The sequence below is a fragment of the Microcaecilia unicolor genome, chromosome 2 (genome assembly GCF_901765095.1).
Source record: "Microcaecilia unicolor chromosome 2, aMicUni1.1, whole genome shotgun sequence".
Lineage (NCBI taxonomy): Eukaryota > Metazoa > Chordata > Amphibia > Gymnophiona > Siphonopidae > Microcaecilia > Microcaecilia unicolor.
This window is the reverse complement of record NC_044032.1, coordinates 221,173,265-221,190,296: the sequence shown is the minus strand read 5'-3', so window position 1 is coordinate 221,190,296 and position 17,032 is coordinate 221,173,265. Positions and strand designations below refer to the sequence as shown.

At 43.3% G+C, this 17,032-nt stretch overlaps 1 protein-coding gene across 1 annotated transcript in view; it reads right to left on the bottom strand.

The window, feature by feature from the left end:
• The window catches only part of PRUNE2 (prune homolog 2 with BCH domain), a 499,460-nt gene that overhangs the window by 31,927 nt on the left and 450,501 nt on the right, over nt 1-17,032 (bottom strand). Inside the window, 1 exon segment of the mRNA XM_030193721.1 lies at nt 9,868-9,970. Coding sequence (XP_030049581.1) covers nt 9,868-9,970 — 103 coding nt within the window.

The window sequence follows — 17,032 nt, the reverse complement described above, 5'->3', positions numbered from 1 at the left end:
ATGGTGGTAAATTCGGGTCAGGAATCATCAAGATTTCACGCATATAGCGTTTCAACATCTCCAGAGGAGCAACATTCTGTACTCTAGGAAAGTTAACAAATCTCAAGTTATGACTTTTAGTATAGTTATCAAAAATTTCAGTTTTCAGTCTGAGGTTTGTCAAATCTTTTGTCATAACAGGTTGTATTGTTTCAATCTTCGCAATTCTTTGATCCATTTTATCCACTTTATTATTCAACTCTTTAAACTGCTCTTTTTTTTTTTTGAAAGTCAATTTCTAAGGATTTTACTTTTGGTAGCACTTCATTAATCTGTTTTAGGAAAGTTTGTCCCAAGTTAGAAACTAACGTTACTTCTGTCAGTTTAGCTGCTAACTCTTTAGGCATTTCAAACCTTACAGAGGACCGCTCGCGGGTCTCACTCAATCCCTCAGCTCCTCTCCCCTCAATCCACAGCAATTCCATGGGCAAACTGCCCTCCGTTCCGACCTGAGATGTAAACGAAGCTTCCAATCGGAGTTCTTCTGGACCCTTACCACCTTCCGGAGTGGACCCCGTCGATTCAGTAAGGAAGGAACTTGTGCCTATCGGCTGGGGAGGAGGGTGGGCGCAGCGGGGCTCAGAGTGACTTCAAAGCCAGGAGAAGCCAAAATCTCCAATTCGCCGGCGTTCTCTACTGGCAGCGTTCCGCCATCAGAAGTAGCTCCCTGCGGTCTCAAAAAGTGATCCATCAGACCAGGTAAAGAGGGGGGTAACGGGGAAGCTCTACCCGTTGTTCTCCCTCTTCGTTTAGGCATTTTGTTTGAGCATGGAGATCGAGGCTCACAGCAACTTAGCAGGGTGCGGCCATCTTGGATCCCAGCCGGAGGAAACGTTCTTAACTGGTTTAGAGGATACCAAGTAACAACTAAAGCGATGACATCAGCCCCATGGACACCTGAATGTGGAGTTCCCCAAGGATTATTAGGAAGTTTTTTTAATCAAAATGTGTTTAGATTGGTGGTCCAGTCAATGCTTTTCGTACAGTTTGACTACTGTAATATAGTTTACACTGGGTGCCTAAAATCTCTTACCAATAGGTTGCAATGTGTGCAAAATGTAACTGTTCACATGATATACAATATTAAGAAGCATGAATCAACTTTGTCTTTTTATTTAGATCGCCATTGTTTTCCAATTGAGGCAAGAGTGCAATTTAAGTTATGAACTATAATTTTCAGATTTTTTTCAAGGAGAGTTACGTGCCATAGTAGCGGGCTTCTTTCAGTTTTTAAATAGTAATAACATTTATAACTCTAGAAGTCAGATGTTACTTCGGGCTTCTTTTACAAAGCCGCACTAGCGATTCCCACATGGCAAATGAGAGGAAGCCCTTAGGAATTGAATGGGTTTTCTTTCATTTGCCGCACCAAGAATCGGTAATGCGGCTTTGTAAAAGAAGCCCTTAGTTTTCCCAATGTTAGGGGAGTAACTTCATTGAAAATGTTACAGTCCTCTAGTTATCAGGCAGTTTTGATATGAAATTCTCTCCCAGTCTCTTTGAGATTAATTAATGATTATCTCCTCTTTAGGAAATTATTGAAAACATTTTTATTTCATACATTGTAATTGTGGGATATAAATATTTGATTTTAATGTAATTTACTGTAATTCCTGGAGTATGATCTGGCCTCTTTTACTGTACCCTGCATTGTCCTGCTTTTATATGTAGGTATAAACTATAATGTAATGTTTAAAACAAACAAAAAAAGGGTTGTGCATGGATTAGGGGACATTTTTAAGCGGCCCTTTACTAAGCCGCGTTGGCATCTACGCGCACACAATGCTCGTCAATTTGGAACTACCGACTGTCTACCGCGTGGCCCGGGTGGTAATTCCATTTTTCTACGTGCGTCTGAAAATATTTTTTATTTTCGAATATGCGAAGCTAACTGGTTGGTAATCACCAGTGTACGCTTGTTGGCCGCCTGCTTAACGCGTGAGACCTTACCACTAAGTGAATGGGTGGCGGTAAGGCCCCCCCAAAGTTTTTTTTTTTACAGGTGCGCTTAAAAATGATTTCACACAGCATGTGCTGAAGAGACTGAAAAAATGTTCTAGACTTTAGAGTTTCGTTTAGCAACTATTAGACTCCACTTGCAACTATGCAAATGGCTAGTTCATCTGGAATTAAAGACTTTGATTCTTCATAGAGACAATTGGAGGCTATGGAGAACCAAATGAGGAATAAGAATATTCAGATTTTGAACTTTCCAGTTTGTCTTCTTCTATTCCCTAAGATCCTGTTTATGCAATATCTAAAGGAGGTGTTATACTATCTGAAATGGACAAAATGCCAATACTTCCTTATGCTATTATTTGCCTAAAGTTGCTATACAGATGAGGCAGGAATGTGAAGTAAACATGTTGTCAGTTAAGAAAGATTATGATTTGACTAATTTCTTAGAAGCTATTCAGGATAACAAATCTGAACAAGCCACCCTCCTAGATTCATTTACTTGAGTGTGTGTGATAAAGTTACAATTATGAAAGCTTACTTCACCAAGAAAGATTTCCTGTTTTGTGGTGCTAAAGTTCAAATGTTTCCAAAAGTAACTTGTGCTATGCAGTTGTGCAGAAAAGCTTTTTCGCAGTTAAAGTCATGTACCTTGGCAGCAGGGCCTGGTTTATCTGCAAATGCCTGGTTAAATTTCCTAACTCTAATTTTGTTTTCAATGGGCCTATTCAGTTAGAGAAATTATTGTTGGAAAGAGAAGTTAAGTAATTGCTTAATTGTTTGATTTGGTTGCCAAATGAGTTGGGGATATTGAAAAAAAATGGGTCTTGAATAAGGATACCGATATGTTGCTCATCATGCATCTTTCTAGCTTTACTGTTCATGTTATTTGTGTTTATTCGTTTTCTCCCCATTGATGTGAACTTGTATATTGCCTACTTGCTGCATGGGTTATGTATATAGGATATGTTGAGAAAATTAAAAAAAAAAAAAAAAAAACCCCAGTGGGACAAATTCCATAAATGGCCCTTAAAAATCAGCGCTGAAAAACCATACGCTTAGCGCGATTCTATAAACTACACTTAAAGTTAGATGTAGTTTATAGAATACTAGTAAAAAAGGCCCATTTCTGAAGGCAAGGAAATGGGCCCTAGGCAGGCAATTCCTCCCCCCCCCCCCACTGCGCTACGGCCCCCTCGCCCCCCCTTCCGTGAGCCTGTCGACTCCCCCGGACCGCCGAAAACCGCCCCCCCCCCCCGCCGTTGTGGCCTACCTGTGCTGACGGGGGGCCCAAACCCCCGACAGCCAAAGTGTTGTTGTACCCTTTGCGTTGCTTCCTCAATCATCTTCTCTGGAAGTTCCTCTGCGTGTGTCTGAGGGGTCAGGGGTAGGAGGGTGCCACTAGATACCAGGGATTTTTTTTAATTGGAGGAAAGGGGTTTGGGTTGGTGAGGATGGGGTGAGCCACTAGACTACCAAGGGAAAATATAAGTGTTGGTGAGAGGGTTGTCCAACAGACTACCAGGAAAATCTCGACTGTAGAAGGGGGGATTGGGTTGGTCCTTGGGGAAGGGGGCCACTAGATCACTAGAGTGTCAATGCAGGGATCCAGGGCAGTGTGGTTGGGTTGGAAGAAGAAAGAGGGTGCCGGTAGACATCCACGCCTCTCAACCAACTCTTCTTCACTGCCCCAGACCCTGACATTTTTCTCATAGTAATTGTGCAGTCAAAGCATTTTTTTTATTTCGCATGCTGCGGAGTAGCAAATGCAATGCATGTGCAATTATTTGAATGCAATATCAGTTGGTTTTCATGCAAGTTAACATTTGTGCTGAAACCCCTTCTCATTGCTATCCTTTGGTAAAACGGATCTAAAACCGTGGTGACCATGCATGAAGCTTTCTGCATCTGCCCCTGAGTACCTTGGTTGAATTATTAAGGTTGATTCCCCATTCTGATGGATATAGGACTAAATTCTATTAATGGAGCCTAAAAATTCAGCACCCCAAGAAATAGCGCTTAGCACTATTATATCAATGGCGCTTAAAATTAAGCATCATTTATAGATTAGTGCTTAGCACCGGGAACCACAACTACATTTAGGTGTGACCAGTCCCCATGCCTAAATTAGGCGCAGAAACCCTTTATTCTATAACAATGCGCATAAATTAAAGGAACGCCCCTGATCCACCCATGCCCTTCCCATGGCTGCACCCCCTTTTTAGACCTGTGAATAAAATTTATGTATGTAAATTTTAATTAAATCCAATTCGCACCAATCGATTGTTAAAATCTCAATTATCAGCGAGCGCTAATTGGCTCATTATGCAATTAAATTGTGTGCACAATTTTAAGTGACTTTTATAGAATTTGGGGGATGATGCCCAATAAATCATCTTGGTTGAAGAAAACCAAAATATTAGGGGTGAGAAGAAGTATGGAAGAGCCTGGAAATGGAGGCCAGCATTGATGAGGAATCTTATTATTGACCCTTTGTTATCCATGGAGAAACAGGTAGACACACAGTGGCCACAAAATAACTGTTAAATCTGTAGTAGATGCTCCAGATCAGATTATATCTGGCAGAAGAGAAATTTGAGGCTGGTGATTCAAGTAGTTGTGTTTTCTCATTTGGACTACTGTGTTTTGTCAATTACGTTCAGTTAAACATTGGACTACTGTAATATAGTTTATTCTGGTCTCCCACATTCAACATTGAAAAAGCTATGATCAATTCAAAATACAGTAATTACATTATTATTCCATGCAAAGTGGTTTGATCATTTTACTCCTTTCCTTAAAAGGAAACACTGGCTTCCTATAAATCACAGGGTTATCTATAAGGTTCTACCACTTTCAAGGAGTTTAAGATGGGTTCCCTGGATTATCTGGCTCTTTCCATGATTCCACATACATCGTCTCACATGCTTCATTCCATAAATGATGTACACCTGGTACTTCCAGGTCCAAACAAGCATGACTGGCAATTACAAGGCATAGCGCCTTTTACTGTTTAGCTCCTGTCACCTGGAACAACCTGCCATTAAATATTTGTAGTATCTCCTCACTGAAGAAGTTTAAAATAGCAATCAGAACCTGGCTCTTCTGTCAAGCTTTTGGTGGTTGAGTGATTGTTTTCCCCCTCAGGAGTTGTATCTTTGTTAAGATATTTAAGTTTTAATATTGCTGGAAACTTTTATGATTGACTCTATCCCTTTGTGTGGATGTACTTCTGTCCTTTTTTTTTCTTTGTAGTTCTTTTCTATTTCCAAATTCTTAGAATGTGCACTGCTCAGCTCTGACTGTCAGTAACAGCGGTATAGAAAGTATTAAATAAACTGGGCCCGTTTTCTGACAGTTGCTATAAACAATATTAGGCACCTACTTTTCTGTATAGAATAGACTTGAAATAGGCATTAGCGTACCTTCTTCTCCTAGTCACCCTGTTATAAAATTACCTTCCCTTGACCTGCCTAACTGATACTCATAATTCACTATCAATATGTCTTCTTTAGGGGAAACATCAAGGGCCAAAAAGCATGTATTATACAGTTTATTCCTTTATTATATTACTAGCCGTTGAGCCCGTAAAAACGGGCTGGTATAGAGGTTTTCCTCCCCCCGCGGTCACCACCGCTCCCCTCCCCCCCGCGAAGTCGCCACCGCTCCCCCCCCCTCGAAGTCGTCGCCGCCGCCACCCCTCCACCTGGTCCGGGCCCTCTCTTCACTTCTGAACTTACAGATCCATTCGCCGAACGCAGCAACGCACATCAGCTGAGCTGCTCCTTCCTTCTCTGCCTGTGTGTGTCCCGCCCTCGCTGACGTTACGTCACAGGAGGGTGGGGCCACAGGCAAAGAAGGAAGGGCTCACTGCAGCTCAGCTGATGTGTGTTGCTGCATTCGGCGAATGGATCTGTAAGTTCAGAAGGGAAGAGAGGGCCCGGGCCGGGTGGAGGGGTGGCGGCGGCGACTCCGAGTGGGGGGGGAGCGGTAGCAACGTCGGCGGCGCAGTTTCCCTCTCTGTCCCGCCCCCCCCCCCCCCCCGTCATCACGTATTGACGCGGGGGCGGGACAGAGAGGGAAGTCTCTACTGCGCATTTGCAGTGAGTACGGTCACTCGCCGTTTATATATATTGATTATTATAGAATATAAGCTTTTTGGCCCTTGAAATTACTCCTGAAAAAGTCACTAAACTGAGGTCTTTTCCTCCATTAACTGTGGTACAGTATGAATTGTATTTTTCTCAGTTTACTTTTTTTTGGTGTGTTCAGCTTAAAAATCAGCCAAACCTCCCATGTTTGTGTGGCATTAATTTACTTCATAAAACACCTGCAAACAGGGAAAATAATTGATAGCGTTATTTTTTTCCAAAGCCCTGGATCTTCTTCTAAACATTCTCTACATAATTTACAGTGTAGTGGAGAAACCAAAATTTTCAGGCTGAGCCAAGCACAAACCGCGGAAGAATAATATTCTATCGAGAAAGTTTCCACAGGGTTTGCTGTATCTCTAGTAGCAAAAGTGACACCGGGATTTATGGCACCTTACAGACTACTTGATTTATGGAGCTTTAAAGAACAAGAATCCATTTAGTCAAAGTGCATGACCCTTGTCCTCAAAAGCTCACATCTCCATATGCTACTGTTAAACAAAGGTTTTTACTTTCCTTTCAGTTATTGTATTTTTCCATGGTTTTTATCATTTTAATTTATTTTATTGTAGATCGCATAGAAAGTCCATTAATTGGGCAGTACATCAAAAGATAATAAACTAAACTAAATCTGTTAGTATACAAAGGTACACCAGCAAATCCTCTGGATTCTATATATCGCACCTAGAGATCTGTACCGAAATCCAGGCGTATTCTATAACAACACATGTAACTTAATTGGCTTAACAAGCTAATTAGTGTTGTTAACAGCCTTTAACAAGCAATTATGAGAATTGGCAATAATTAGAATTTACGTACATGACTCATTAAGCACATTCTGTAATGAACTGCACCTAAATTTTAATGTGCGCAGTTCAAAAGGGGTGTTGCTATGGGCAAAAAAAATGGATGTTTCGTGGGCATTCCAAAATTTATGCATACAGTTATATAATATGGCCCAGTGTATGTAAATCTACGTGCAAGGATTTAGGCCACATTTTCGTTGGTCTAAAGGGACGCACATTGTTTTGGGCACTAGGATTTCCATTTAAGCATATTTTATATACCGCGTCTAAATCTAGGCGTCGCTTATAGAATACACTTAGATGAAAATCTTTACCACATGGATTTTTTAGGCGCCATATATAGAATTTGGCCCAATGTGTCCTTTATTGTGAATGTATATTTGAGTGCATATATATATATATTGTGGAGAAGAAAGGGAAAAAAATTATATTAGTTGGTTCTAAAAGAGCCAGTTAGAAGTGCTGCATTTATATCTCCTATTCACTAAATCACCATTGAAATTTGTCAATATCCAGCACAACTATTTTTGGAAACCTTTGCCTGTGAGCCTAGGTGTGATAACTTTGATCCCTTCAGTTTAGGAAACAGTTAAAGTCATTTCTGTTTGCTCAGGCTTTTTTCAGTCTAACAGTAGTTTATTTACTGCCACAAGATATTAGTCTTAGTTAAGATGAGTTCATTTACAGTCCCTTTTACCAAGCAGCAGGAAAAGGAGTCTTGTGTTAGCGTCGGTGTGTGGATTTTCCGTGTACCAAGACCCCCTTTTACCATAGCGGGTAACAGGCTGTTTTTTTTAAAAAGGAAATGGCTGTGTGATAAGGAAACCACTTGCCATGCAGCCATTTCCCTATTTAGGGGGCGGTAAGGGCTCCCACACTAACCCGGAGGTAACTACTGGGTAAGGCCCCAGTGCCGAAAAAATAAAAGTATTTTCTCAACTTCAGAAATGGCACACATTGGGGGCAGGCACTACCATCTATGGTAGTGCTGGATTGGCACAAAACAAATTGGTGGTACCAGTAAGCTGCTTTGCAAAAGGGGCCCTTAGTGATTCTTTGTTGTAGTTGTTTGTATTCTACTATGTTTTTTGTAGAGCTGCACGTTGGCCGCGATTAAAAATTTAATACCAATTAATAACTAACTTCCCTCCCTCCCCTGGAGGCACCTCGCTGACTTCCTCACTCCTGAGACAGCACAAGGAGGAAGGGGGGCTGCTTTGGAAGTGGATTTCTTTGACTGGTGGGGCTTCAGGATCCCCACCAGCAAAGGTGTGATATCTAATGTAGGAGTGGGGGGTGGGGAAGGAGAGAATGTGTGTGTCCCCCAATGGACTGGTGGTTATGTCTCACCTTTAATTGCACAATTAATCACAATTAAAAATTTAAATTGAACTGCTGCCCTAGTTTTTTGTGTCTTTCACTATCCTGCTTATAATCGAAAGAGAAAAACGCCTATATTGTGACCCAAATCGGGAGATAGACGTTTATCTCCCAAAAACGAATAAAGCGGTATAATCAAAAGCCGAATTTGGACGTTTTCAACTGCACTCCGTCGCGGATGCGGACAACGTTGATGGGGGCGTGTCGAAGGCGTGGTGAAGGCGGGACTGGGGCGTGGTTATCTGCCGATCAGAGATGGGCGCCTTTCGCCGATAATGGAAAAAAAATATGCGTTTTTAGCGAGAATTTAGGGCACTTTTCCTGGACCCTGTTTTTCCACGAATAAGGCCCCAAAAAGTGCCCTAAATGACCAGATGACCACTGGAGGGAATCGGGGATGACCTCCCCTGACTCCCCCAGTGGTCACGAACCCCCTCCCACCCAAAATATGCCGTTTCACAACTTTTTATTTTCACCCTCAAATGTCATACCCACCTCCCTGGCAGCAGTATGCAGGTCACTGGAGCAGTGGACTTCAGGCAGGTGGACCCAGGCTCATCCCCCCCCCCACCTGTTACACTTGTGCTGGTAAATGGGAGCCCTCCAAACCGCCCCCCAAACCCACTGTACCCACGTGTAGGTGCCCCCTTCACCCCTTAGGGCTATAGTAATGGTGTAGACTTGTGGGCAGTGGGTTTTGAGGGGGATTTTGGGGGCTCAACACCCAAGGGAAGGGTGCTATGCACCTGGGAGCTGTTTTACCTTTTTTTTTTTTTTTGTAAAAGTGCCCCCTAGGGTGCCCGGTTGGTGTCTTGGCATGTGAGGTGGACCGGTGCAGTACGAATCCTGGCCCCTCCCACGAATAAATGTCTTGGAGTTATTCGTTTTTGAGCTGGGCGTTTTCGGTTTCCATTATCGCTGAAAAACAAAAACGCCCAGCTCAAAAAAAGATAAACGTCCATGTTTTTTCGAAAATACGATTCGGTCCGCCCCTTCACGGACCTGTTCTCGGAGATAAACGCCCATGGAGATAGGCGTTTCTGTTTGATTATGCCCCTCTATGTATGTTCCAGATGTACCACCATCTAGGACAATTGGATATTGCAGTTTAGAAAATCTCTCTATATAAAAGGCAACCCCAACGTTCTGAAGCCTCCACGGAAGTTGAGGCGCCCGAGATATCCGGTGTGGCCTGGAGTGTCTGCACCGCCCTCGCGTCAAAACAACATGACGTCGAGGGTGGAGCTATGACACTCGAGGGCCGAAACGGAAACTGTGGCGAACAAGGCAAGTAGCTCGGAGGGACGGGGCCCCTTGCTAGCGCCCGTTTCATTGCGCTCAGAAACGGGCATTTTTTCCTAGTTTTAAATAAATACATTTTCTCTCTAAAGCACTTTGGACAGAGCTATACAAGAGCAATTGTCTAGAATAGCATTAAAGTTTGCTTAATACTTCATCTCTCCGTTAAAGGATGACAGTTTACCTGGCTTAAATAGATTAAAATTAGAGGAAGTTGTGCAACATAGTTCACTCACAGAAAGAGATTTTCCATGACATAGTTGTAATCAGCTCGGCTGCTGTCTGGCAGAAAACACGCAGCAAACACAATGATGGCATTTACACCATTCCCATAGTATCCTATGCAAAAAACAGAAAAACATTTATTTCTCAGTAAAAGCTCTTAAAACAACTTTGATACGTTAATCTCAGCCCTGATGTTTGTTTAAATTTGGGTACAGAAACAGTAGACAGTGAAGAGCAATCAAGAGGCAGGTAGACCAGCTCATTGCAGCAGCTTGGCTAGCTCTAGACCTTCCAATAATCACTATCTTTCAGTCCAAAGAACAATCACATTATTACTTTTTTTTCATATAAGATCTGAGGTCATAGCTTTCAGGTCATACTGTATAATCCAGTGGTTCAATTCTTTCAAAGGTGGGTCTTACATAAATTAATAGCCAAAAGGTATTTTGCCACTTTGATGGAGTGGAGGAGTAGCCTAGTGGTTAGTGCAGTGGACTTTGATCCTGGGGAACTGAGTTCAATTCGCACTGCAGCTCCTTGTGACTCTGGGCAAGTCACTTAACCCTCCATTGCCCCTAGTACAAAATAAGTACCTAAATATATGTAAATCACTTTGAATGTAGTTGCAAAAACCTCAGAAAGGCAGTATATCAAGTCCCATTTCCCTTTCCTTTTACAAATATTCATGTACTACATTAGAAAAATGTAGCAAAGATCCTGTGGAACTTGGAAATATCAACTTAAATCTCCTTTTATACACATTTTAAGGCCTGCCCTGCTCTGAATCTTATAGTACACTAGTAAAAAAGGCCCGCTTCTGAGAAATGAAATGGGCGCTAGCAAGGTTTTCCTTGGAGTGTGTATGTGTGAGAGAGTGTGTGTGAGATTGAGTGTGTGAGAGCGAGTGAATGTGTGAGAGTGTGTGTGTGTGACAGAGAGAGTGTGAGTGGGTGCGAGTGTGCCTGTGAGAGTGACAGTGTATGTATGAGAATCAGAGTGTGTGGCAGGGGCCCCTCCCTCCCTCGCAGTTCCAGGGTGTCCTGTCCCTGCCTCAGAGTTTGAAATATCAACTTAAATCTCCTTTTATACACACTTTAAGGCCTGCCCTGCTCTGAATCTTATAGTACATGATCAAACTTACTGAAAATGCAATGATTGATTTTTATTATCATTTTTTAGTCATCCAAAGTCACTCTTTAACATCACTGGCATCTGAAATTAGGTAGAGGAAACAAGCTGTCACAGCATGATGTTTGAACAAAGCCAATTGTCTGCATTTCAGTCAGCTCACTGTCTTATTTGCATTTCCTATGCAACACATAACCCTATGCCAGTGTGTAAACACTGGGGAAATGGGAAAACATCATAAATCTTGATTTCCTGTTGCAAGAAACTAAGAACACAACCTGCCGGATTCTATATAGCACGAATAGAGATCCACGCCAAAATCCAGGTGTATTCCACAACAAAGCATGTAACTTAACTGGCTTAACAAGCTAATCAGCATTGATAACAACACTTAATGAGCAATAATGAGCACTAATTGCAAATAATTTGAATTTACACGCATAACTCGCTAAGCATATTCTGTAATGAACTGCACCTAAATTTTTTAATGTGTGTAGTTCAAAAGGGGCGTGGCTATAGGCAGGGGGAAAGGACATTGCATGGGCATTCCCAAATGTATGCATGTAGTTATAGAATATGGCCCAGTGAGCGTAAATCTACATGCAGGGATTTATTCCACATTTTCATTGAGGCACATAATTTTAGGCGCTGGGATATCAACTATGTGTATTTTATATACCACACCTAAATCTAGACACTGCTTATAGAATACACTTAGGCAAAATTGCAGCCCTACTATGGATACAGTATTTTATTTATTTGGATTTAGATCACACCTTATTAGTAGTAGCTCAAGGCAAGTTATACTCAAGTGGGTATTTTTCTCTAGAGAGCTCAATTTTTACTTGAGGCAATAGAGGGTTAACCAGCTTATTGTCGAAAGAGAAAGACGCCCATATTTCGACCCAAATCGGGAGATGGGCGTCTTTCTCCCGTGGGCGTCCAAATCGGTATAATCGAAAGCCAATTTTGGGCGTCTTCAACTGCAATCTGTCGTGGAAACAGCCAAAGTTGACGGGGGCATGTTGGAGGCGTGGTGAAGGCGGGACTGGGGCGTGTTTATCGGCCGAGGAGAGATGGGTGTCCTCGGCTGATATTTGAAAAAAGAAAGGCGTTTTTAGCGCGAATTTGGATCACTTTTTTTTAACCCTTTTTTTCTCCACGAACAAGTCCCAAAAAAGTGCCCTAAATGACCAGATGACCACCGGAGGGAATCGGGGATGACCACCCCTGACTCTCCCAGTGGTCACTAACCCCCTCCTACCCCAAAAAAACAACTTTAACAACTTTTTTTTCCAGCCTGTATGCCAGCCTCAAATGTCATACCTAGCTCCATCACAGTAGTATGCAGGTCCCTGGAGCAGTTGTTAGTGGGTGCAGTGGACTTCAGCCAGGTGGACCCAGGCCCATCCTCCCCACACCTGTCACACTTGTGCTGGTAAACGGGAGCGCTCCAACCCGCCCCCAAAACCCACTGTACCCACATGTAGGTGCCCCCCTTCAGCCATAAGGGCTATGGTAATGGTGTAGAGTTGTGGGCAGTGGGTTTTGGGGTGGATTTGGGGGGTTTAGCACCCAAAGGAAGGGAGCTATGGACTTCAGAGGTAGTTAACTGTTTATTTTAAATTGTTACAAGTGCCCCCTAGGGTGCCCGGTTGGTGTCCTGGCATGTGAGGGGGACCAGTGCACTACGAATCTTGGCCCCTCCCACGAACCAATGCCTTGGATTTGGTCATTTTTGAGCTGGGCGCCTTCGGTTTCCATTATCACTGAAAAACGAAACCGCCCGGCTCAAATCCGCACAAATCCGATGCATTTGCTGGGCACAAACTGTATTATCGGAAAAAAGATGGATGCCCATTTTTTTCGAAAACACGGTTTGTCCCGCCCCTTCACGTACCCGTTCTCGGAGATAGACGCCCATGTCGGAGATAGACGCCCATGGAGATGGGCGTTCGCATTCGATTATGCCCCTCTATATGACCTGCCCAAGGTCACATGGAGCAGAAGTAGGATTTGAGCACTGCCTTCACATCCCACTGCTTTAACCACTGAGCTACTGCTTCACTCTCTTTTATATGGTAAAGGAGAGTGTTTATTATTGAAACTATTACTCTGAATTGCTGTTTGTTTTAATGTACAAGAATTTGTGGACACTCACCTAAATTCAGAAAGGCAGGCTAGCTATTTTTTATATAAATATAAAGCAAGCTAGCTGCAACACTGTTCATGTCTGTGGTGCAAAGCATGTTATTTTGCTTCCTTTAATTACCACTTGGTTTAATTTAGGTGTGGGGGAGGAGCACTATGGATGACAAGATTAATTTTCTGTTCTTATAATGTTTGATTTGATTTGCTAAGCATGCAGCCTCTGCAGTGGAAGCAGAAATTGAGTTCACTGTGCCTGGATGAAAGAATCACTTTCAGTTTGTATTCCAGAAAGACGTTAGCTTGCACCTTAAGGACAAAGAGGCAGATGCAGCAACCAAACGTAAAAAAATCTAAATCGTTAAAGTCCCTAACGATTTTAAAATAACGAAAAATGCACCAAAAAAAAAAGTCACACATGCTGAGATCGGTAGTGAAACGTACAATGTATCAAAGAATCACAATACACATCGTTAATCGGCCCCCAAATCATGCGCAGAGCAGCCAAGCGTTATGTTAGCTGCTCTGCGCATGCCACAAACAGTCAAAACACAGTCAAATCGCAAGCACATGGCTCCCAAATAAAAACAAAAATAAAAAAAAAGGGTCGGGAGGGGGCAAGGGCGCTCATCAGGAGCGTCCTGTACAGACGGCCTTGCCCCCCCCCCCCCCGCTGCTCCCCACTTTCCGCCGCTCCCCCCACCCCGAAAAAGCAAAATTCTAGCAGCCCCTGCCCCCTCCCCACTTTCCGCCGCTCCCCCCACCCCGAAAAAGCAAACTTCTAGAAGCCCCTGCCCCCCTCCCTTCCTCACTACTCTCTCACCTCAGCTCCGCCTCCCGACATCCTCCGTCCGTGCCCCGCCCCCTTTTGGGGTCGTCGCCGCCATTCCCCTCCTCCATCGGGCCCCCCTTCCTCTTACCGGGCCCGTGCAGCGCCTCTCTCCTCTGTCCGAAGGCGCTGCACGGGCAAGAAGAAAGCTGAATCAGCTGATGCCTGCCTTCGCCTAGCTTCGATAGAGCGTCTTTCTCGTCTTGGGCCCGCCCCTGTCTGACGTCAGTAACCTACATAGGTTACTGACGTCAGACAGGGGCGGGCGCAGCAGAAGAAAGACGCGCCATCGCGAAGGCAGGCATCAGCTGATTCAGCTTTCTTCTTGCCCGTGCAGCGCCTTCGGACAGAGGAGAGAGGCGCTGCACGGGCCCGGTAAGAGGAAGGGGGCCCGATGGAGGAGGGGAATGGCGGCGACGACCCCAAAAGGGGGCGGGGCACGGATGGAGGATGTCGGGAGGCGGAGCTGAGGTGAGAGAGTAGTGAGGAAGGGAGGGGGGCAGGGGCTTCTAGAAGTTTGCTTTTTCGGGGTGGGGGGAGCGGCGGAAAGTGGGGAGCAGCGGGGGGGGGGGCAAGGCCGTCCGTACAGGACGCTCCTGATGAGCGCCCTTGCCCCCTCCTGATCCTTTTTTTATTTTTATTTTTTTATGTGTTTTCTGAGGTCCTTTGGACCAATCACAGCACTTTTAGCTCTGCTAATGCGCTGGGATTGGCTCAAAGTTTGTTTATTTTTTCACTTAACACTTTTTCCTGCCACGGAGCTGTCCTAACGAGAGGTCCAGACCTCTCGTTAGTTTTCCTGCCTTTTTCCTGCGTAAAGGCAATCGGAAAAGGTTAGTGCATGTCGTTTCAATGGGGTTTTCACACTAATTGCTCATCTCCATTCCGTTTTCGTTAGCTGCTACTGTCGTCGGAAAATAGGCTTAAGTGCATGGAAAGGATAGGAAATTCTTCCCTGAGGGCTCATTTAACGATGAAAAACGTTTAGTGCATCTACCTCAAAATTCAGAGAATTATTTTATATGTGTGAAACTTGGAATTTAGCCAGGCTCTTATTAGTAATACAGATGAGTAGTTCAAAGTTCTAGTGGCCCTGTTGGGTCCTGGGTTATTTGCAGGTTAGGATACTTTTAATTGTACATAAACCTCCAAATTCTATATATGGCACTCAAAACTGTGCATGCAGATTTCGGAGCGTACAGAACTTAACTGAATAATGAGCCAATAAGCATTAACAATTGGGCACCCATGATTAATTATTGATGCTAATTGGCAACAATTAATATTTACGCACACATCTTAAATGCATGCATTGCTTTAGCATGATTTAAAAATCCTCGCTATACTCTGCTGTGTCTTATGGCAATATAGCACCTTAACTGTTGCCATGCTTTAATTTAAATTGCTGCTAAGACTAATGCAAATGTAAATATTACCTCATTCGCATAACAGCGAACTGTTACCAAGCAAGCTTGCATGCACTGCTTTAGCTTTTACATAATTTAAAAAATCCTTGCTTTACCCTGCTTTGCTCTGCTTACTCTAAACTGAAAGCCACAGTGTCCTATGCCAAAATAGCACCTTTAACTGTTGCCATGCTTCAATTAAAATTGCTGCTAAGACTAACGCGAATGCAAATACTACCTCATCTGCCTAATAGTGAACTGTTGGCAAGCATTCAGAGTAGGCTCGCCCAGCAATAAACTGTTGCCAAGCTCTAAATTAAATTGTTGCCATACTAAAATACAAAGTTAAGTGACACTGTGCCTGCCTAGCACTGAACTGCTGCCAGCTTTGAATTAAATTGTTGCTAGATTAACTGAAAATGTTAGCACTACTTCGCTTAAATTGTAACCAAGCTCAAATGCAATTGTAACGTAGTATTGCTCAAATACACACCAATTACTTATTTGCCACAGCACCCAACACATAGAAATGAACACCAGCAATACACTCATAACCATCCAGTGTCTCATTATATTCTCACATGCAAACACAACACAAAACCTAGACAACAACAACTCCACTACTCACAATCCGCATAACACTCACACACACACCATGCACACCCAAAACAACAACCACAGCAACCCACTTACATATCACCAATCCCATGCACAACCTTTAAACAACCTACCAAATCAAAGACACAACAACCAACCAACAGGAACAAACCCCGAATATTTACGAGAAAACAGGGAAAACAATGACAACAGCAAATTCAACCATCGAAGACACAGACAGTTAATAAAAATAAACACATCTAACCCCGCCTTGGAACCACATCACCAAATCAAACTAGGATACGTCAATGCAAGATCAGCAGTAAGCAACTCGATAGACATACTAGATTGGATCACCACAGACAAACTAGACCTCTTATTTATCACAGAAACCTGGTTCCATAGTCCTACAGACCCCGCCATCCTACAAACGTGCCCACCAGAATACAAAATCACGCACTGGACAAGAAATGGAGAAAAAAGAGGAGGAGGAATAGCTTTAATATACAAACCTGAATTCACCATCACAATCACAGGCGAATCTACCTCACCACAACTTGAAATTGCATCGACAAGAATCAACCATCCAAGTCTAATAGGACACCTTAACACAATCCTATTCTACAGGCCACCAGGAAAATGGCAAGACGCCCAAACACAACTCATGGATTTCATCTCGAATACCTGCGTATCAACCTCAAACATCCTCATACTAGGAGACATCAACTTACACCTAGAAGATGACACCCTACCAAGTACACGAGAATTCAAAGAATTCCTACAACTCTGGGATCTGCAAACACCCAACTTACAACCAACACACGAAAAAGGACACACACTAGATATCATAACAAATAGACTCGAACCGAACTCAACTATCACACTCACCAACACAAGATGGACACCCACACTATGGTCAGACCACCATAAAGCAAATGTCACACTTTACTGGCAAAAAACACAACCAAACACAATCAACAAACATGAGCGAACAACCTACACAACAAGAGGAAAAATAGACCCCACAACATTCTGGCAACAGATCTACCAGAGTGAATGGACTGCAAA